This window comes from Heloderma suspectum, chromosome 1 (assembly GCF_057233095.1).
Source record: "Heloderma suspectum isolate Gila_16-S chromosome 1, 16-S_ref, whole genome shotgun sequence".
NCBI lineage: Eukaryota > Metazoa > Chordata > Lepidosauria > Squamata > Helodermatidae > Heloderma > Heloderma suspectum.
The window spans coordinates 173,951,697-173,973,553 of record NC_139458.1 but is presented as its reverse complement, the minus strand read 5'-3'; the positions used below and the strand labels follow the sequence as shown (position 1 = coordinate 173,973,553).

Below are 21,857 nucleotides of genomic sequence, written 5' to 3'. Positions count from 1 at the left end.
CAGTGCCCAAAGCTCCCTGCCTGGATGGACGAATTTGTCACTTTCACTTTCTCCTACATTCAGATTTTTAAAAATCTAGACCTGTCTGAAGAAATTAGTGAATTTTTCTAAGTTCTTATCAAAAAAGTAGCCAAATGAAATTCTCACCCACCCCTATGGAGGCATTGTAGTCCAACACCCTCATCCTACTGATATTTGCTTCTATGGCACACCAGATAACTTACACCATCACCACAGTCTTGGCATCTTGTCTTGGCAAACAGGACCAATGTGTCCTGCTCTGCTGACTGTCATTTGCAAATTCATTATAAAATGGTCCAGCCAAAATGCACAGCTAGTGAGCCTTTCTCACGTCTGTCAGACTGCAGGCAATGTTGTGCTGAACAACAGCATTACACAATACAGTCAGTGGAGCTCTGGCAATGGCAGTTTTTGCCATAGAAGTCATACTGATCAAGGCTGATACATCTGTGTGATATCCAGGGTCAACTCATGATGCCACTGCCAGTGCTGCTCTACAGCTTGTGTCATTACACTGAAACAAATTGTTTTGCACCCATTCTAACCATGTATGACCTAGTGCAGTGCCTAGGATTAAGCCGCAAGTAAAGAATTCATTTCAGTCAATGAACTATTGCACACGCTACATGCCAAGGTTTTTGGCCCATGCTGGGCCCTGATCTGTCTGCACAAAGGTGATAATGTGCTCATTAAAAATAGGAATGAGGGTGAAGAAGGGGAAGATGAAAGACATCAAGCTTTCAAAATATGTATAGGTGCTGGAAAAGTACCCTGACAACATTATATTGGGTTGTGTGTGTTCTTTTTCCAGAAACTTTACAGGGAATCTTGGGATGACATAAAGAAATATATTGATTACAGAGTAGATGCTGTCCCGATCAAGACAGCCAAAGCCTCAAGAGAAATTGCCAGTGATGTAAGTATGCAAATTGAATTGTGCAGTGTTTGGTATTTCGTCATCTGTGTTGGACTTTTGTGTTGGACTAAATGGAATTAAAATGTCCTCATGGCTTTTCATGTCATCTGAACCCAGCAAGGGTGGCTTGCTGGAGTGGTTAACAAACTATGCCTCAACCCTACAACAGGCCATGGGGCCTGGGTGGTTTGTTAACCAGCCCTTGCCAAGTTTGGACATCATGACAACCAACCCCCAGCAAGGGTAATTAGGGAAATGAGCTGGCTTGTGTTTAGCACGTGCGTATGGGGGGTGGTGGGTAATAAGCCACCATGGCTTATTAACCACCCTCACGTCATGTAAATCAGGCCAATAGTAAATCAGTCCTTCCATTTGGCATATTTGAGGTATGACAAAGAGGAGGTTGGGTTGGGTTATAAGTTATTTATAATGTCCTCCTTAGGAGACAAGGCATCTGTGTTTGGTTTATGAATAAAATGCAAGCAAAGGGTTTAAAGAAAATGTCAGACATTAGTAACCGATATTGTTCAAGAATTTGGAATTCCAGATTTGTGAATTGCAGAACTGTGAACCGCAGTGTTTGTGAACTGCATGGCTGACATGCTGGGAATTGTAGGTTTATTTCCATCTACTCATACCTAGGATAGCATCCTTAATTTCATTACATTTTTGAAACAGTGCTCATTAAAAAAAATACAAGACTATCTCTTGCAAATCATTCTATACTTTGAGGTTTCTCAAATTAAAATTCTAATTGTGTATTACCTTATAATACTATTAGTACATATACAAAGTTTCTCAGATGTAATCAGAATTGTAGACATACATATTTGATTAAAACAGGTTATTTTCCTGTGTTTCTCTTATTAGTACAAGTACAAAGAAGGCTACCGTAAGCAAGTGGGACACCATGTGGGATGCCGGAACATCTATGATGATCCCAAGCTGGTATTGGCTATGCATGTAGCCAAACTGCAGAGTGAAAGGGAGTACAAGAAGCATTTTGAGAAGTATAAGACCAAGTTCAACAGCCCAGTGGATATGCTGTCCATCTTGTTGGCCAAGAAATGTCAGAAGCTGGTTAGTGACATTGATTACCGCCACTACCTGCACGAATGGATCTGTCTGCCTGACCAGAATGATGTCATCCAAGCCAAGAAAGCATATGAGCTTCAGAGTGATGTGAGTAGGAAGTTAACTAATAATACTACTTTCATTATTTCATTATAATCCATTAATCTATAATAATAAAACAGGATGTGTGTCTGTCTGTTGGTCCAACTATCACCACCATAGCTCAAAGACTGTGAAACCTGGCATGCATAATAAGGGGATCCTAGGGGTGTGTATCTGTGGGGCACCCCCCCCCCAAGTGTGGGCAGGCACAATGTGTCCAATTCTGACAGCTGTGTGTTTATTTATTTATTTAATTGCATTTATATCCCACCTTTCTTCCATCATGGAACTGAAGGCGGCTACATGTGGTTCACAGGTAGTCTCCCCTCCAAGCACTGACCAGACCCAAACCTGCTTAACTTCAGCAAGGGGCTGCCTCATGTGCCTTCAGACTGTACCCTGATACCAGGGTGTAAGTTTGCTTGCAGCCTTCACTGTATCAACGTAAGGGCTATTCCCACCCATGTGAAACTGGATCCATTTGCTAGCCAATAGTAAAGTTAATTAAGAATACATCTTTCATTACTTCTTTTGTCTCTTGGTTTCTTTACTTTCTCATGCTATTTCATGGATTATTACTTTTAGCTCTACAATGATCTGAGTTGGGCATTTTGCCTACATAATTATTATGCGTCTTCTCATAAATGTTTTACTTCTGTAAGCATGCGGCACTTCTTCAGTGAGCAATACCATGTGGGAAATTGTTATACATACAGTATTGCTTGAAAAATAGTCAAACTGTTGTTGTTTTTTTAAAAAAAACACAACCCAACACATACATCCATGCAGACAAATCTCATTGATTTCAAGTAAGTGTGAAACTGAGGCCTTGTTCTTTACATGAGTGTATTACCAGACATAAATATGTGGAGAAAAGAGAACTTATATTAGATAGCTTATTGAAGTCAAGACGGTGGTAGAGATGAGATGTATTATTTAAGCTAAGTTTTGGTTCCCATGGTGTTGTTCCGACAGTGGAAGGCATTGGCCGAATAGATTCCCCCTTCAGCCCCCCACTTGCCTCCCAAATCTACCCCTGTTGGGGAACCCTCTGGAATAGATTGGGGGGGTCCATGGGGGGCTGCAGGGTGGAGGAGAGGATGTGGAGGACCTACAGCACGAACAGACTTCTGCTGTCGCGATGTTGGGTCCAAGTCTAGGACAGCAATTGCAAATGAGGGATGTGTAATATTCATTTCCAGTGTATTCTATGCATGACTAGCTCTTCCTCTCAGTTCACTATTCTGTGACACCTTTTGTAGACCACGAGAAAAGAAGCCCTGTTTTTCCTTTCAGCTAATAACAATCAAGGTTAGCATGAAACAGTGCATGCTGGAAAAAGAGTGATAAATGACCATCCATCTCTTTCTGTCTACACAGGCTGTTTATAAATCTGACCTGGAATGGCTACGTGGAATTGGCTGGATGCCAAATGACTCTGTCTCAGTCAACCATGTCAAACATGCTCAGGATATTTTGAGTGAGGTAATAATTAAAAAAAATCTCCCAGAAAGATACTTTTTTGTTTCATATAAGAAATTGGGCAGTATCCAGTATTGCCGCTGCACTCTTGCTCAATCTGTTGTGCAAGTGGGATCCACCTCTCGCACAACAGAAAGCAGTGGTTCAAAAAGCAGCCCCCAAAACTAGTGAAAATATGTGTTTCCACATTGGGACAGGTCAATGGAGCTTCATTCTGCAAGCTCTCCTGGCCTGCCCCATTTCAGAAACTAGCATTTCATTTGTTTCTGGCTGCCCATGGAACCACCAACTTCCCATTGCACTAGTGGTTGGTCTCACTAGTGCACGGGAAGGATTAGGTACTGCCCAGAGTATTTATAAAATATTTCCTGTTAACGCTGCCTTGTCCTTGATACATCTATTTTCTGATGCAAGGCTCCCCCCCCCCACTAGTTCTCATTTTGTGGTACCAGAAACGCAGACAAACAAAATGAGAAAGCTGGCTTTTTCCACTTAGGTTTTGTTTGACTAATCCATCCCTCAGAGCTCAGCCATTCATCCGGAGTTGTTTAAAGCCTAGATTTTTATGTTTTTATTTTTTTAAAGGATTGTGAAGGTAGGTCTTCATTATCAGATCAGAGACCCTAACTCCGCAGTGGTGGTTCCGTTACTCAGCGTAGTTTGGACAGGAGGGGAGGTATAAGAAAAGAAACAGCAAAAAAGGCTTTGACAAGGAGACAGTCTCTGCCCCTGACTATTTCCCCCTCAGCGCTCTCTCTCTCTCTCTCTCTCTCTCTCTCTCTCTCTCTCTCTCGTTACACTAACTGCTGGTGTGATCAATTGTGAGACCTTCTTTCTTTGTTCTTTTCTTCATTTACAGAGACAGTATCGCACAAAGGTTGAAAGTCAGCCATTTACCCCAGTGGCTGACAGGGTTGATTACATTACAGCCAAACAAGGAGGGGAAATATTAAGTGATGTAAGTATTGACTTCTATTTTGATCTGGTTAAAAGAAATCACTTGTGCACATGCAAGAAAAAAAGTCCATCTTTGAAGAGGGAAGCAATGTTCTGTGCACAAATCACTGTGGATTTTCACAAATCAAACAGAGCATAGGAGCTGAGTAGGCAGCTCTGTGGACTAAGAGAGAAGAAAAATTTGATTGCTGTGACACTTATCTCACTTATCTCATCGATGCAATCATTTTTTTAGTACAGAGGTCTTGAGAGTTTACTCTTATTGGCTTCTGCAATCAGGAAGTCCTTGATGAAAGCAAATAATTAGCTTCTCAGCATCTGTTCATTATACTGCAGCCTGGTCAAGCTAAGCTGCTATGAAGTGGACTTTTGGCTGAAAGTTGGGAGAAGCCAGAATTGGGAGTCTGGGAGAGACATGAGTGACTTCTGCTTCAGGTCCTCTGTATTCACATTTTCATAACAGAATAAAAGAATAAAACTTCTGTCTAATATGATAGGGAAGTACACATCATTATCACCCATATTGTAGTGTGCCTTTCCTACGAAACGTGTTCCAATATCCAGCAGTGTTGCAATTCCCCAGATGCCAATTCCATGCTTTCTGGTTGGATGTTGCCTCATGTGCTGGAACAGTAGAGCTTTCTGGTAGCCATGTTGTTATCTGAGATATGAGAATTGTCTGAAGTACTCTATGTGACTGGGCAGAATGGGTAAGGAGTCCTGAAAATGGGTTTCCAACCCCTTAACTTACTGGCCTTACTTATTTCTTTTTTTTATTTATCTTAGTGGTGGGACAGAAACTGTTCCATTTCCTTTCCTTTAAGATACCTTTTAAAAGTAATGTAATTCCAGAATAAGTATACTAGTATGTTGCAGGGGGGGAAAACAAGGAGTTTTGAGGGCACATTAAAGTCCACAAATGAATTGTGGCATGAACTTCTATGGACGGCAGCGTAGCTATCCAGTGAAGGGGCTAGCGCACAAAAGCTGTAGCCACAGTCAGATTGTTAGTTTCTAAAGCAGAGGTGTGGAACATTTTTCAGTTGGGGGGGTCATGAAGGCCACATTCCAGCCTTGGGCAGGACTAAAGGAATGGGGCAACCCCAAGGCCAGGTGTAATTCCTACCAATGTGGACTTTTTCCCATCAAGCGTACAAAACACAGCTCAGTTCTAAGCACGTCTATGCAGCAGTAAGTTGAAAGTGTCACAGCATCTAACTGGCTACTCTTAGAGACAGAATGCTGAACTAGATGAACCTTAAGTCTGATCCAGCCAGGCTGTTCTTATCTTCTTATGACCTTTGATTTCAAATATAGAAACTACTATCATGTCTTTCTCACTTTTGCAAGAAGGCTTTAATTTCTTTTCCTGTTGATTGTCTTCAGTATAGGCTCACCATGTCTCTGAAGCCCAGGCTATATTTGTGTGTACTGCTCACTCACACTTTCCTCAATGACAAGACAACTGAAGCACAAATCAGTGCAGATTAATGCCTGAAAAATTATAATCAGATTTATTGAGCAAGTCTAGTTCATACATCTATATAACCTGCCAATCTGCAATACATTTACTTTGCATGTTTTCCTTTCTCAGATTAAGTACCACCAGGAATGGAATAACATCAAGGCAATTTATACACTAACAAAGACACCGCAGTTGGAAGCCGCTAAAGAAGCAGCCAGGATTCTTAATCATGTATGTACTTTCCTCGCTGAAACAGCAGGGAGCAGGGATTTGGGGTTAGTTTTATAGCTTGGCAGGAGTAATTAAATATGAGTTACAATGGGATGCAAGGAGCACCGCTGAACTAAATTCTAAGAAGGCAAATAGGGATGTAGCTATAGGTAGACAAGTGGGACCTGCAACAACATTTTGCACAATAGAGTGTTTTTTACAGCCAGCCATGCCTCCCCCTGCCCCCCACCCCAGAATATTCCATTCCATTCCCCCACCCGCAACAGACACTCAGTATTTTCTGGTCATTGAACATACTTAGTCTGTTCTGGAGTCTTCCCTATTGAGGTTTTTTTTCCCTTTAACAATTTTTCTACTTCTGCAAAACATGGGGTTCCCTGTCAATACTTCCCTTGTGTTTCTATATTGCCCCATTTATTGATTGGTTTATTTATTTAATAGAGTTATATACTACTGACCATATTTAAAAATCTCCCTGCATTTTGGCTACATAGCTGTCATAACTTAGCAAGTGAGTTCACCATTAGTATATGCAAGTAGGACCTGCAACAAAATGTTGCAGTGTGGAGAGCTCCCTGTTCAGAATTCTACCCACTCCATTCCATTTCCCCTCCCACTCTAGTTTCCTGTAACACCCCCACACACACACAACCGTCAGTCAGCATTCCACGCTCCTTGAGCTCCACGCTGTTCGGGGGACTATTTCCTCACACACACACTTAGTGTATTTTCCCCCCTAAAGATTGTTTTTATACTTTTCCAAACCCCTGGCTTCACTCCAACTCTGATGTTACCTCCCTTTTCAGTGTGGATGGTGTCATTTTGGCTACATATGGACAAGTACTCGGCGAACTGAGATAGCTATTAGTATTTACAGCATGTATTCGTTTGCATTATTACATTCTATCTGGCCTTTCCTCCAAGGAAAGGTCTGCCCACATACATATTTTACTGAGTGTGTAAGCTGCCTTACACTGAATGACAGCATTCAGCCATTAGGCTAATACTGACTATTCTGTCAGTGGCTCTCCAGAGGCTCCGTGGTCTTTCCCAGCCTTCCTATTTGAGTTTCCCCTATAACTGAAAATGCCATAGATGGAAGCTTGGACTATATATTTGCATGCAAAGGAGGTGATTCACCACTGGACTTTTCCCCCTTAATTGTGGGGCAAATTGGTAGGGAGGCACTAGGAAATGTGGAGACATTACTCTGACAGAAAATGTTTGCAGAATGTCCACTGTTCCTTAGCACTGTAATTAGTTACAGTAATTTGAAATACAAAACTATAGATGAGGAGTATTTCTTTAAATCTGCCTTAATATTATAACAAGCTCCCAAGATGATCTATCAGTTAACTCAGGGTAGGGCACATTCAAGTGAGAATTACCCATGTCCTCGTCCCCTCCCACCTCATCTCCTCAGTTCTAAAGTTCCTGGCATGGCATGGGAAGGAACCATGGAGGATGCAGCTCCCATGCCACTGAATTAATATAAGAATGCACCTTAGCCCAAGACTCATTTTTTTATTTTATATGCTATATATATGTTAATGTATATTAATGTATATGTCATTTGTATACATTATTTATAAGTGTGTGTGTGTGTGTATGTGTATACACACACCCGCACACATTATTTATTTTTACATTGGTGTCTGCCTGACTTCCAAAGGCAGGGGATTCTGTAGGAGTGGGGCCACCACACTGAAGGCTCTTCTTCTGGTGGACTCCAATCAGGCCATAGGTCCATGTGGAACCACCGGGAGCATGCAACACCTTCATATGTAGGATGGAAATGTAGCATTGCATAAGCAAAGTGGCAAAAAATGCAATGTGATTTCAGCATTGTGGTGACAGTATTTATTTATTTAAAACATTTATACCCAGACTTTTAACCATTATTGGCTTAATGAGCCTTACAATCAGATTAAAGATGAAGAAGACAACTGAGGTGAAAAAGCACATAGAATAGCAACTAAGAGTGAGTCAGCCTGGAGGTGGTAAACTTTAATCTTTGGGGGATATGTTATGAGTGCCCCTGTGAGGAAGGACTCTCATTGGTAGAGCACATGCTTTGTAAACAGAAGGCTGCAGGTTCAATCCCTGGCAGCTCCAGGTAGGGTTTGGAAAGACTCCTCTCTGAAACCCTGCAGAGCAAATTCCGGTGTAGGCAATGGACCAATGGTCTGCTTAGGTATAAGGCAGCTTCCTGTGTGAGTCCTCAGAAGTGGGATGGTGCGAGGGTATTTACTGGAATGTTGGCCATTGGCTACTGGAAATGTGTTCATATTTTTGAGAAACAATAGAAGGTGAGCTATTTGATTCCCTCCCCCCCCCCAATGTGAACATTTCAGAGTTACAGAAACAATTTGTTAAGTATTTATAACATTGTGGTTCTGCCATTTTTTTAAATGGAAACAGTGAAAATTACAATGCTTCAGACAGATGCTAACTAATTCTCTATTTCAGCATCTGTACAAGGACAACTGGGAGAAACAGAAAGCTATTGGTTATATTTTGCCTCCTGATAGCGTGCCTTTCCGTCATGCCAAGCATTCAAATGATGTCCAAAGTGAGGTAAAACCTCTTTGATAAATCACACAGATTTTAGTCATGTTTAATGTTCATAACATTATAAATCTACTGTACCTGGAATGGGGTTCAGTTTTCTCATTTTGGTCTCCTGTCGCCTTTTTAAGTATGTAATTTCCCCCTATAGTTTGTGTAATATTCCCAGAAGATGAGGACTACCAAGTAAATAAAAACAATCTATTACCATAAAATACCTTATCTCAGTAAGAACTGGGTTAGAACCAAAAAAGATGCAGTGCTGACATTTAAAGTATATGTGTTTTCCCCTTTCAGCTGAAATACAAGGCAGACTACATTAACCAAAGAGGTCACTATGTTGGAGTCAACAATATGAGAGAAGACCCCAAACTGGTGTGGTTTGAGCATGCTGGCAAAATCCAGAATGACAGACTCTATAAAGAAGGATATCACAAAACCAAGTCCCACATCCACATACCTCCAGATATACTATCTGTCATTGCAGCCAAAGACTGCCAACATGTTGTCAGCGAAATTCCATATCGGCATTACCTTCATGAATGGACATGCCACCCTGACCAGAATGACTGTATCCAGGCAAAGAAAGCATATGACCTTCAAAGCGATGTAAGTGATTCTGCTATTTCATTGCATAACTTTATCTCTTTTTAAGGGTTAAGTATCAGTATATCTAAGAGGTATATTTTGGAAAAGGACATCAAGGCTCAATGTTGTCCTTTTGTCTACATAGGTATAAATAACTCTCTTCATTTATTTTTAATTTTATAGAATATTTATAAATCTGATCTGGAATGGCTCCGTGGTTGTGGTTGGATTCCTTTAGATTCAGTGGAGCATCGGAAAGTAAAGAAAGCACAGGATCTGATAAACAAGGTAAATGAATTTTTTCACATGTTCACAGCAGCATCCTATTAATTTCCCACAAATGGTATTTATGGTCTTCTTATCACGTCTGTCTATAGAGACTCTACACAAAAGAGGCTTTTGATAATTTTGCCAACTTCACCCCTGTGGAAGACCCTCCGGATATTGTTTTGGCAAAGGAACACTCAATTATTCAGAGTGATGTAAGTGTCTTGTAAAACAGAATTACTATTTTACATTAAAACATTTTAATGCTACTGCTATATATTATACAAATTATTCTGTGGATTGATCACTCTAACTAGCACTAAGAGGATATTTGTTTAGATTAAATGCTGAATAATGATCAAGAAAATATATTCTGTATTGCAGTATTGTTTTTTGTAAACCTCTCCCCACCCTGCTCAATATTCAGTATACATGCCATTCAATTAGGCCATTTTGAAACCTTTTCTACCCTTTTGTGCTACTACGGAGCACTGAAAGGATAAAAATTAACTTGAAAATAAGCTAAATTTAACCATTTTGGTGCTCCACAAACACTCTGGATGCCATTTTGTTTCCCTTAGTTTTCATTTCATTTCATCTATTTTATTATTGTTGTTGTTGTTGTTTTATTTTATTTTATTTTATTTTGGTGCAGTGGCAGGGTGATTTTGGGGGACCCCACCATCCGCACCGCACCGCACCGCACCGCACCGCACCACACCACACCACACCACACCACTGAATTCAACAGCATCCCTTGACTTTCTGTGAGCATTCTCAGAGAGCTGGAAGGACTGAGATGGGGAGGAAAGGGAACTCCTTTCCTGCCAATAGGGTTCCAGGCACCTAAATCAGGATCCAACTCATTGACCATTGACTCATTGACCACTCAGTAAGTAAAATGTGACATCTAGGTTATTAACACTGCATTTCATTTTTTTACTTAGCTGAAATACAAAGAAACCTTTAACCTTGAAAAAGGCCACTACATTGGTTCTGATGATACTCCAGCACTGAGTCATTCGAGAGATATGGCTAAGCTCTATAGTGATGTAAGTTTCTGACTATTCTATCTGTTAACATCTAATTGTAAAATTCAAGCTCTCTGTGTGTTACTGGGTATGAACCCCTCTATTTGTCAGGTTTGTGACTTGTACATCTGTGGGAATATCCTTCTTTGCCCCAGACTTTGACAACAGACTGCCCCCTGCTACAGTTCTGGATCAGCCAACCATTTTAGTTAAATTAGGAACCCTTTTTATAATAACATAATATGAAAATATGTCTTAAAGACTAACAAATGTATTATGGATAAGCTTTCATGGACTAAAGTCCATTCTAGTCCACAAAAGCTTATGCTAGGGGTCCCCAACCTTTTCGGACCTGTGGGCACATTTGGGAATTTGAGGAACTGCTGTGGGCGCCACCACAAAATGCCTGTTTGTTTGTTTATTACATTTCTGTACTGCCCAATAGCTGAAGCTCTCTGGGCAGTTCACAAAAATTAAAACCCCAAGTACAGCATAAAAACAGTATAATAGAAGCTTAAAACTACAGTATAAAAATACAACCAGAATAAAACCTAGCAACAACACAGAGCTTGAAAATACAGTAACAGATTTAAAACAGCAAAGCTAAAAGGCTATAATGGTAAAATGCTAAAATGCTGGGAAAATTAAAAAGGTCTTCAGGTGCCAGAAAGAGCACAACGTAGGCACCAAGCGAACCTGTCTAGGGGGCTCATTCCACAGCCAGGGTGCCACAGCAGACAAAGTCCTCTTGCTGGTAGCCACCCAGCTCATTTCCTTTGTCAGGGGCTCCTGGAGAAGGACCCCTGAAGATGATCTTAGGGTCTGGGGAGGTACATATGGGAGGAGGTGATCTTTCAGGTAACTTGTCACTAAACTGTTTAGGGCTTTGAATGTTAATACTATCACTTTGTATCGGGCTCAGATATGGACTGGCAGCCAGCACAGCTGGAAAAGTACTGGCATGGTCAATGGACACTTCAGCATCTACCTGTCATGTCTATGGATCTTAGGCTGCATCTTATTCAGCAAAAACTTTTGTTTCATGTCTGTTGGACACCACATCATTTCTTTAATAAGGGATTGTCTAATTTGGCTAATTGTTGCCAGGGCAATACAGCTAATGCTTCTTTTTAACCTGTGTTTTGGCAGTATCCAGTATTTGCTTCTTTTTGCAGAGAGGTTATTAACACATTTTTGGTACTGAAACAGTCTTTAATATTCACTGATGTACACACTCTTTTAAATTATTTACCCACTTCCTGGAAATTAACAACTGGTCAGCATAAATGGATTCTTCACACCCTTCTGACAGATAAAAGACTGATATTACAACATTGGAAAGATAAACACTCCCCTCCTATAGTGCAGTCGACTGAGGACCTTACAACACTTTCAATATGTGAATGGGTGGCATATAGAACCCCCAACAGAAGCTCATTCTGGAGGTGTGGGACCGCTACCCAACCTAACTGCCCTTGGTGATGGGCAAGTGAAATGGCACTGGCGAACTCAGAGTGTAGGAGGGCTGGTACGGGTGCAGGCAGTCCTTTGAGTATCTTGGGCTCAAACCATTTAAGGCTTTAAATGCTAAACCCAGCACTTTAAATTGGGCTTGGAAACGCACTAGCAACCAGTGCAGCTAATGCAGTAGGTGTGACATGAGCTGACCACCCAGCTCCTACCATTATCTGGGCAGTTGTATTTTGCACCAGCTGAAGTTTCTGAACTGGCTTTAAAGGCAGCCCCACAAAGAGGACATTACAGTAGTCCTGCCTGGATGTTAACAGCATATGAATAACCAAAGTAATCCCTCTCCGGATAGGCCAGGATGCAGCCGGGATTCTAGCCTAAGCTAGTCAAATGGTATTCCTGGCCACCCCTGCCACTTGAGCTTCCCCAGTTTATGTCAAGTCCAGGAGAAGCACACCCGATCCTTCAGGAGACAGCAACCCTGCCTAAAACCAGATGTATTCTTCTGTCCAGATTGGTCAATTGTTCTCTGTTTGTGCGAATGATTACATATGTTGAAAAATGTCCTGGTCATTTATATCCAATGTGCACATTATACCATCTAGATCCTGTACAAGGATTCATGGGAATCAGGCAAGGCCATCGGGTACACTCTGCCTCCAGACTACATCCCCATCGTTGGTGCAAAACATGCCGATTATATTAACAGTCAGGTTAGTGTGGAGTCTTTTTCTCTTGCTAACTATTGTTCCTCTGTTTGTTTGTGGGACTTCTGTTTTCCTTATCTAATGTATCCCATGTTTACACTTTACAGCTTAAATATAAAGAAGTATATGAGAAGCTGAAAGGCCATTATCTGGCTGGGAAACAAATAAATGACTTCCCAAGTGTTGTCCATTCTCTTGCTTTCCAGAAAATAAGGAGTGCGGTAAGGAGTCTTCTTCTTCTTCTTCTTCTATGGGTGGGGTTCTTCCTTGAGTCATGATCATTATAGCAGGAAGGCTGAATAATATGAAAAAAACATGCCTGGTAATATTTTCCACCTTAATATCCTGATTTCTAGTTGGCCTATAGGAAGAATTATGAGGACACCAAAGCGCACATTCATATCCCAAGTGACATGATAAATCATGTGCTGGCTAAGAAATGCCAATATATCCTCAGCGACCTTGAATACCGAACTTACCTGCACCAGTGGAACTGTTCGCCTGAAGAGAACGATGTTGTTCTGGCTAAAAGAGCCCAGGAAATTCTAAGCGATGTAGGTAACAGTTTATTTCCTTGATCATTAAGAACTGATTGTATCCCTAACACGCCTTAAATATTCCATTGCTCAATATAAACATTATTATTATTATTTTGTATGTGGAAACGGTGGTCATCTGGAGCTCATGCTTTGCAGGATACAGCAACACATGTACATCTCTCATGCTTCTGCTTCCTCCACTTCTTGTAATATTTACACTGGACCTAAATTTTAGCATGATCAGAAACACCAGAGTGATGTGTGAGAGAATACAAGGGGACTTTGTGTTTACTGCATTTTTTTTATTCCCTCCTCCCATCTGCAGGTTATATACAAGGATGACTTAACATGGCTGAAGGGAATTGGGTGCTATGTGTGGGATACTCCCCAAATCCTGCATGCTAAGAAGTCTTATGATCTTCAGAGTCAAGTAAGCAAACTGATCCTGTATGAACTGATCCTGTGTTAATGCAAGAGCAGAAGTGGGAGCTATTCTGTCAATCAGGGCAAACAGTACTAAATTTGATGGACCTGACTCAGTATAAGGGAGCTCCTTAGGAACTTTAGGATCTCTCACTCCTACTCTTTTGTGAATAAATGCAGGCATAAATACATTAAAAATATGTCTGTGGCAATTTCCCCTTCCAGGGAACAATGCAAGCCTCTATACTTTAACCATTAGACCTAAAAGGAATGTGTAAGCTTCAGTGAAAGTGTTAGGTACATTAGCTAAGCTTTTTAACATTTCTGCCTATTTACCTTTGATCAATATGCTGAGGCAGCTTTCCCCAACCTCCAGATGTTTGGGACTTCAGCTCCCATCAGCCCCAGCCAGTTGTCACAATGCTGCAAGTCTGGAGGGGCACCAGCATGGGGAAGACTGTTTGAGGGGTCTCATAACCCACGCTCGCCAGAGGGACTGCAAAAACCAAAGGAACACATCACATCACTATCCGATGTACCTGTAGTTATTACAGAATCAGGTGTACCTGTTCTCAGTGATGATGCTTTTTTTTCTGTCTTGGTTTCACAGCTGATATACACAAAAGAAGGGAAAGACAATTTACAGAACTATGGTGTGGTTATGGACACCCCAGTTTATGTAACTGCCATCCAGAGTGGTATCAATGCAAGTGATGTGAGTCATTCTCTTTCTTTTCTCTGTCCAGATTCCTTCCTTTATCATCTTTTTCTTCTTGTGGTTCACACATAGTGAATTAGTTGCTAAAGCTGCCTTTGATTATAGGTGAAATACAAAGAATACTACCATAAGATGAAGGACCAATATACCACAGTGGTGGAAACGGTAGATCATGGAAGGACTAAGAACCTCAAGCACCTTTTCAGTAATGTGAGTGTTTTCACTTTATTTTCAAGACTTGTTGGTGAGATAGGCTTGTTTGGGGGTCTTATGAATGCTTTAAGCTATAGATACTGGGTAAAACAGCATGCATGACAGCAAGTATGATGCTTTGGGGCTGGATCCCATCAGCCCTGGCTACCTCTTGAAATTACTATCCGTGGGCAAGCAAAGGCACTGAGGGCAAACAGGTTTTTCAGTACTGCTCCCAAAACTATGTAACTTCCCCATCCTGAAGGATCTGAACCAAAGCTTGAGGATTTATTTAGAAGTGTTGAAATCTCTTTCTGCTTGGGCTGGAGTTTCTAAGCTGGCTTGTAGAGGGGCTGGACCTTTAATATCCATTTTGTTTGTAGTCATCTCAGGTGGATTTTAAGTTAATGTTACCTGCATTGACTGTTTCAGATGGAGGAGGCTATACATTCAAAAAACAAAACAAATAGAATGATAACTTACATAAAATAATTTTTACCATTTTTACTGTTCTTGTTTTTATTGTTTAAAATTGTTGTACACTGCCTTGATGGCTTTTTAGCAGATAAGGTGTTATATAAATGCTTACATACTCTACTAAAATAGATTTTATCCAGAATATATATACAAGTGTTTTGATTCTCTTCTCTTCAGAACCTGTACAAAGATGCCTGGGAGAAAGTGAAGGCTACCACTTTCACATTGCCTCCTGATGCTGTGCCTTTCGTTCGTGCCAAAGAACTGAAGCATAATGCTAGTATTGTAAGTGTGCTCAAGCAATGCATTCCTAAATTTGTTGCACAAATAATGTATAATCCGAGGCGACTCAATTTCCATTTTCTTCTCTACATAGGTAAAGTATCGGGAGGAATATGATCGGTTTAAAGCACTTTACACTCTTCCTAGAGGTGTTCAGGATGATCCCAACACTGCAAGATGCCTAAGAGTTGGCAAATTGAATATTGATGTAAGATTATTTTAAGATATCATCACAATTAGCAAGTAATCAGCTTGATAAAGGATGCACACCCACCAGCCATTGCAATATATGAATAATGTTTACAATAGTATATATAAAGGTTGCTATTTGTCTTCTTCATCTACACAAGAGCCTATAGATGACGTAAGGGCCAAACTAAATGCTGCCGTGTCTTATATGGTTTTCCAGTCACAGAGGAAAACATCAAGTTCCCATATCTGTTCCCATGTGGGTACTAGGGATGTTAGAGAATTCCGCCACGAACCCCCGGAGTCCATGGCAGAACAGAGCAATCCCCCCCGCCACTCCTCGAAACTTCCCTGGGATGGATCTTACCTGTTATTGGCCGTCCAGTCCATCCGCTGCCCTGGTCTGTGGCCGCGAATGGCTGCCCTGGTCTGCGGCCGCCATTTCTCTCCCTACTTTAGCCGTGATAGGCTATGTAAGTATTTATGTAGCCTATCATAGCTAAGAGCAGGGACGCAAATGGCGGCCACTATGCCATTTCCGTCCCTGCTCTTTTCGTGATAGGCTACATAAATATATAGGTAACCTATCATGGCTAACGCAGAGATGCAAATGGCAGCCGCTATGGCAGCCGCCATTTGCAGCCACAGCCCGGCTGCTGATGGAAGTCCAGCTGCGGGCGGCCCCGGCCGGCGGCTCCGCAGACTCGCTGCGGAGCAGGCCGGGGAGGATTCTGAGGGGAGAGACGGATCTCCTCCCCCCCACCGCGGACGCCTCGGACCGGAATGGGGTGAATAATCCGTACACCCCTAGTGGGTACAAAAGCCAGCCTGGCATTTTTTGAGAACAGTGGCTGGGGTGAAAGGATCAAGCAATCCCTCTACCCTACCGTTTCTTCTCAGACTTGCAGTCCCCTATGATGCCACACCTGTGCTAGTTTTTGACCCTTTACATTTGTATATATCTCATCTGTGTGTGTGTGTGTTCCTTATTAGAAGCTGAGTGCTCCTCTTCTGTACCATTCAAATATCAGATCATTTTTGCATTTGTGTTCATTTTTAAAATGTGTTCATTGTTAAAAACAACAACAATCAAACACTAGCAAAGCTGCCACATTTCATGAATGTTTTTTTATTTCCTTTTTTAAAACATCACCTTTCAAAGGTTGTGTTCTCTTCCTCTCCAGTAAAGGAGCACACATTCCCCACTTTGAAAGAAATATGCAGCAGAAAGCACCTTTGACTATCTAGATGGGATAGGGCACAATTAGTGCTGGTTTTGAACTAGCCCTAGCGTAGCACTGATAATAAAATATCCCTGTTATTATCTGGAAAGGCATTAGTTGTATAGATCCTTTAGTCAAGCTTGGTAGGGCTAATTGGATGTAATGTCAGGAATTGATTTTGACATATTATTATTATTATAGCACTGTGCTTCAATGATTCTTGAGTTGTTTAGATTGGTGATTTAACTGTTATTTGCTTTATTTTGCAAACCACCTTGGGTACAATTTAGAGATGAGGAGTGTAACAAATCAATACATGGAAATAATTACATGGAGGGTGCAATCCTATAGCCCCTTGCTAGTGTCTGAGAGGTCCTAAGATAGTTCAGATTCCCCGATCCACGGTCAGAAATAGTGCTCCAACCTCAGAGGGGGGATTTGGAGATCTTCCCCCTTCCCCCTCCCCCTTGCAGCCAGCTCAGAAAGAACTGTGCCAGCTGGCCTCACAGGTTGGAAACTTTACCTCAGAGAGGGGGAAAGGGGGGTCTTTTGGTGGGCAGGGAGGGGAGGAGATTGGAGAGGCCAGGATATGACTTATCCTGAGTCCCTGCAAGACTCCTTCCCTCTTTCGAAATGCCATCACCAGATGGGCAAAAAAGCCTGTCTAGTGAAAAATGCAGGGCGGGAGGACAGGGTGGTGAAATTTGCCTCAACTGTTCCTCCCATCCTGCATAGGACACTCATAAGCCTCTGAGTTTGAGGCTTACAACCATCAAGGGCAATCATAGGATTGCACCCTTACTCACAATTCTAATCGTAGCAACTCCTGCCTTAGAAAATTAGTCAAGGGTAATATTTCAAATATGAAGTGACCAATGTTGCTCTTTTCCCTTCATAGCGCTTATACAGAGAAACCTATGAAAAGAATAAGGCCAAAACCCATATTGCACCAGACATGGTGGGCATTGTGTCGGCTAAGAGCACTCAGAAGAAAGTCAGTGAAGTTGATTATCGCATCCATCTCCATGAGTGGGCCAACATCGCAGACCTTCACGCCAATGCTCTTGCTCGAAAAGTCAATGACCAACTTAGCGATGTAAGTCTGCAAATAATATCATGTCTGCCTCTCAGAAAACTATTATAAGTCTGAACATCATAGGAAAAAATGGCATTGATGGTGTGACACACTACATCTACAAGCTTCCAAACAGTTCATTTCATCTCAAAAGGGGTCAGTGAAGATACAGGCTAGAGTTGTAATTGGATACTGATGGTTATCCTCCAAGATGATGGCTTATAGAGGCCACTGGGAATTCTTTTACAGACAGGCTTCAAAACAAGAAACTCCTTGGCCTCCCTCCCCTTTGATTGCTGCTTAGTGGTGGCAGGGGAGAGGAATATTACACGCCTTCACAGAGACCATGAATTTATTTATTTATTTATTTATTTATTTATATACCACCCAGTAGCCGAAGCTCTCTGGGCAGTCCTCTTGGAATTGTCCTCTTAAAGTACAGGGACCATCTCTGGGTTGCCATTTTAGGATCTTCATTTACAGCAAACGTTTACATATGAAAAACAAACAGGTTATTTACACTAATCATTATCAATAACTGCTGATCTATGGAATATGGAGATGACCCCTGTGATTGACCCTATCACTCTTAAGCACCCTCTCCTGGCTGGTAGAGTCAGGTAGCTCCCTGGTCTAACAGGGAACTGGAGCATTTGGCAGCTTGCTGTAAACAATTTGTTTCACTCTTTGTTGATAAAGTCACTCAGATCCTCTTTGACCTGGACTTCAATATTGGGCAAGTCAGATTGATGTAACTTTGGCAACCACTTTTCCAGTTGTTTGGATTCTATTCAGCTTGTAGATCACAAGGAAGTGCAAAGGGTATCTGGTTGGTGAGGACTACCACCTTACTTGACCCTTGCCCTTTCTGGCTGATTAAATTGGCCAAGGTGAGACTGATGCCTGGTGAAGGGAAGTGATTAATATAGCTTTGTAGAAGATGATTGTTCCCACTTACTTATCAGAGGCAGTAATAAGACCTTTGTTAAAGAAAACTTCCCTTGACCTAGTAGATTTGACAAATAATAGGCCAGTCTCAAATGTATCATACCTGGCCAATGTGATTAGGAAAGTGGTGGTGGTGCAATTCCAGACATATCTGAATAATCTGATTATCTGCACCCTTTTTAATTTGGCTTTTGACCAGGATATGAGACTGAAACTGCTTTGTTAGCTTGGTTAATGACCTACACCAGGACATGGGTAGGGAGACCTCCTGAACCTCTTGGCAGCTTTCAGTACCAACAATCATGGTATCATTCTGGACCACCTGGTGGGCCTGGGCCTTGGGGGCACTATTGGTTCTTATCATTTCTGTTGGGTTGCGTCCAGAAGGTATTGCTGGGAGATTACTGTTTGACTCCATGAGCTTTGGCATATGGTGCCTCACAGGGTTCTGACATTAGTTTGTATCTACATACCCACATGAAACTGCTGGGAGAGGTCATCTGGAACTTTAGAGTAAGGTGCCAGCAATATGCCAGTGACACCCAGCTCTACTGCTAGGGCACTCGTGGCTCTTTTGCTCCTGCTGCCACTGGGAGTGGCTCAACAACCCAGGACCGCTCTGGACCTGGAAGTTTGGCTTGTCTCTTCACTGACAAGCTGGGCAGAATCCAATGGGGTGTTTATGCCCCCACCAATCTCTTAGGTCCCACTAATTCTGTTGTGCAAGTGGCCTCCACCGCTTGCACAGTGGCCATTTAGGGCTTCCTGGGCAACCACAAATGAGTGGAAACACTTGTTTCTGGAAGGAGGCAGGTTGGTGGAGCTCACATAAGGGAACTCCACCAACCTGCCTCCTTCCAGGAATGAGCATTTCCACTCTTCTCAGGGCCTCCATTAGGAAGCAGTAAATCTCCCTTATGTAGGTGGTGAGCAATAGAATCTTGTGCAACAGAGGTGGTGGGACCCAGCGCTTGTGGAAGGGAATCAGCAGGGTGGAAAGGAATTGTCGAGGGCGTTGGATTCTGCCCTGGAGTTAGAACCCAGGGTTTAACCACTGGCTTGTTCACAGTAACCCAACATTTAAAAAAAAAAAATGGTTTGCCATGATGTCCAAACTAGGCCAAGAGTTTACAAAGGGCATAAAAACAGGAAGAGCTGTGAACTATTGGCAGGAAGAAAGTGGGCAGGCAAGGGAGAGAGCCAAGAGGACACAGGCTTGCAAGGTCCTCTAAAGTCTATCAGTTGTGACTCCTCTTACCACTTCAACTTAGTGACCTTACAACTATCAGGGGACAACAAGAATCCAGAGGCAGTGTGGGTGGGTGGAACCACTTTTTTGGCTGCAGAGCTCTAGTAATTATGCTTTGTTTGGATGTCAGATGGGCACAAAAGAAAAGCCTGGCTGACTATAACTTCTCCATATTTCAAATCTTTTGCCTCTAAGTCTTTTCAGACAATATTTGATAACTAAATCTGCTGAAGAGTGGTGAAATGGACATTTAGATCAGCACTGCTTGGGTTGGTTGCTTCCCAACTTAGAAATGATTTACACATCATTTACTACATAGTGGAAATCAGCATAACCTAGGAAGTTAGCTTTAGATCGTGGATAGAGGATTTTTTAGGTAGTATATAATGAATGCTATCTACTGTTTTCCCACAAAATTCTATAGATTGTTTGTCTTGCTCTTCTTAAATCTACTATCTTAGATTGTGTATAAAGATGATCTCAACTGGCTCAAAGGCATAGGTTGCTTTGTTTGGGACACTCCTGAAATTCTCCATGCTAAACATGCCTATGACCTTCGTGATGATGTAAGTATGGCGGCCAATGGCAGTTTGCTTTTGTGCTGAAGCTTGCTTCCTACTTCCCATCAGAATAATGCTAGTCAAAACCTCTTTGAACTACATGTAGTTTATCAATATGGGATGACTGCGTATCTATCTATCTATCTATCTATCCATCCATCCATCCATCCATCCAAAACCTTGATAAACTATAGATAATTGCAGCTTCCCAGAATATACAGCAGAATAGTCATGTGGTCAGTTATTTTACTTGATAATTCAGAGTTTGTATGGTTTTTGTGCATGCTATGTGGAAATGCTACCTGTCTAGAAAACTAAGCACTATCTCCTTCAACTTCCTCCCCTATACCTTTATGACATGGTTAGTAAGTTGAACTGAAATCTGCTGTCTTCATGTACACTGCCTTGAGCTCCTTGTTGGAGGAAAGGTGGGATATAAATGTAATAAATAAAAATAATAAGATGGGACGCTCTTATTTGAAGGTAGTTGCCAATCAGGAACTATTAGTATATTTATACTGCGGGTATATATATACTAATATATTAGTATGGTGTGTGTGTGTGTGTGTGTGTGTGTGAGGGAGAGAGAGAGAGAGAGAGAGAGAGAGTATTGCAGGGTGGGCAGGTGATTACTTTCAGAAAAACTTGAAAAATACAGTAATGGGAATAAGAAAGAAAAGATACATATGTCTTTTCCCCTTTCCATAGTTTAAATACAAGGCACAGGCAGAGAAAATGAAGAGCAAATACAGTGTGGTCACAGACACGCCTCTCTATGTTCAGAATGTCCTGAGTGGCAAAAATCTCAGTGAAGTAAGTAACTGTATTTCAGCTTCTTCAACATTGCTGTAATAAAGTCTTTTAATTTTCAACATTTTGCTAGCACCCTCAGTACCACTAATAGCACTGCCTTAGTAAAATATAGCACACCTGCCGCCAGCTGATTATATGTATTCTATTTAGACACAGTTGAGAGATGCCAGCAGCATTTATAATCAGTCTCCCCAACACAGGATTTTTAAAAATTTCCGGATCCAGTCTCAGTTGGAACCAAGTTCCAGAATAATTCAGTTTTATTCTGTACCTATTCTAATATAGCAAAT

General features: G+C 41.6%; 1 protein-coding gene across 2 annotated transcripts in view; it reads left to right on the top strand.

Moving 5' to 3' along the window:
- NEB (nebulin) overlaps window positions 1–21,857 on the top strand; it is a 245,400-nt gene that overhangs the window by 139,585 nt on the left and 83,958 nt on the right. For both annotated transcript variants that reach the window (XM_084810696.1, XM_084810706.1), the window contains 21 exons: window positions 833–937; window positions 1,808–2,119; window positions 3,494–3,598; window positions 4,455–4,553; window positions 6,147–6,248; window positions 8,718–8,825; window positions 9,114–9,425; window positions 9,588–9,692; window positions 9,782–9,886; window positions 10,619–10,723; window positions 12,778–12,885; window positions 12,987–13,100; window positions 13,236–13,433; window positions 13,744–13,848; window positions 14,452–14,556; window positions 14,665–14,769; window positions 15,406–15,513; window positions 15,605–15,718; window positions 17,821–18,018; window positions 20,656–20,760; window positions 21,463–21,567. In XM_084810696.1, the coding sequence (XP_084666822.1) occupies window positions 833–937; window positions 1,808–2,119; window positions 3,494–3,598; window positions 4,455–4,553; window positions 6,147–6,248; window positions 8,718–8,825; window positions 9,114–9,425; window positions 9,588–9,692; window positions 9,782–9,886; window positions 10,619–10,723; window positions 12,778–12,885; window positions 12,987–13,100; window positions 13,236–13,433; window positions 13,744–13,848; window positions 14,452–14,556; window positions 14,665–14,769; window positions 15,406–15,513; window positions 15,605–15,718; window positions 17,821–18,018; window positions 20,656–20,760; window positions 21,463–21,567 (2,823 nt within the window). The remainder of the gene's footprint in view (window positions 1–832; window positions 938–1,807; window positions 2,120–3,493; window positions 3,599–4,454; window positions 4,554–6,146; window positions 6,249–8,717; window positions 8,826–9,113; window positions 9,426–9,587; window positions 9,693–9,781; window positions 9,887–10,618; window positions 10,724–12,777; window positions 12,886–12,986; window positions 13,101–13,235; window positions 13,434–13,743; window positions 13,849–14,451; window positions 14,557–14,664; window positions 14,770–15,405; window positions 15,514–15,604; window positions 15,719–17,820; window positions 18,019–20,655; window positions 20,761–21,462; window positions 21,568–21,857) is intronic.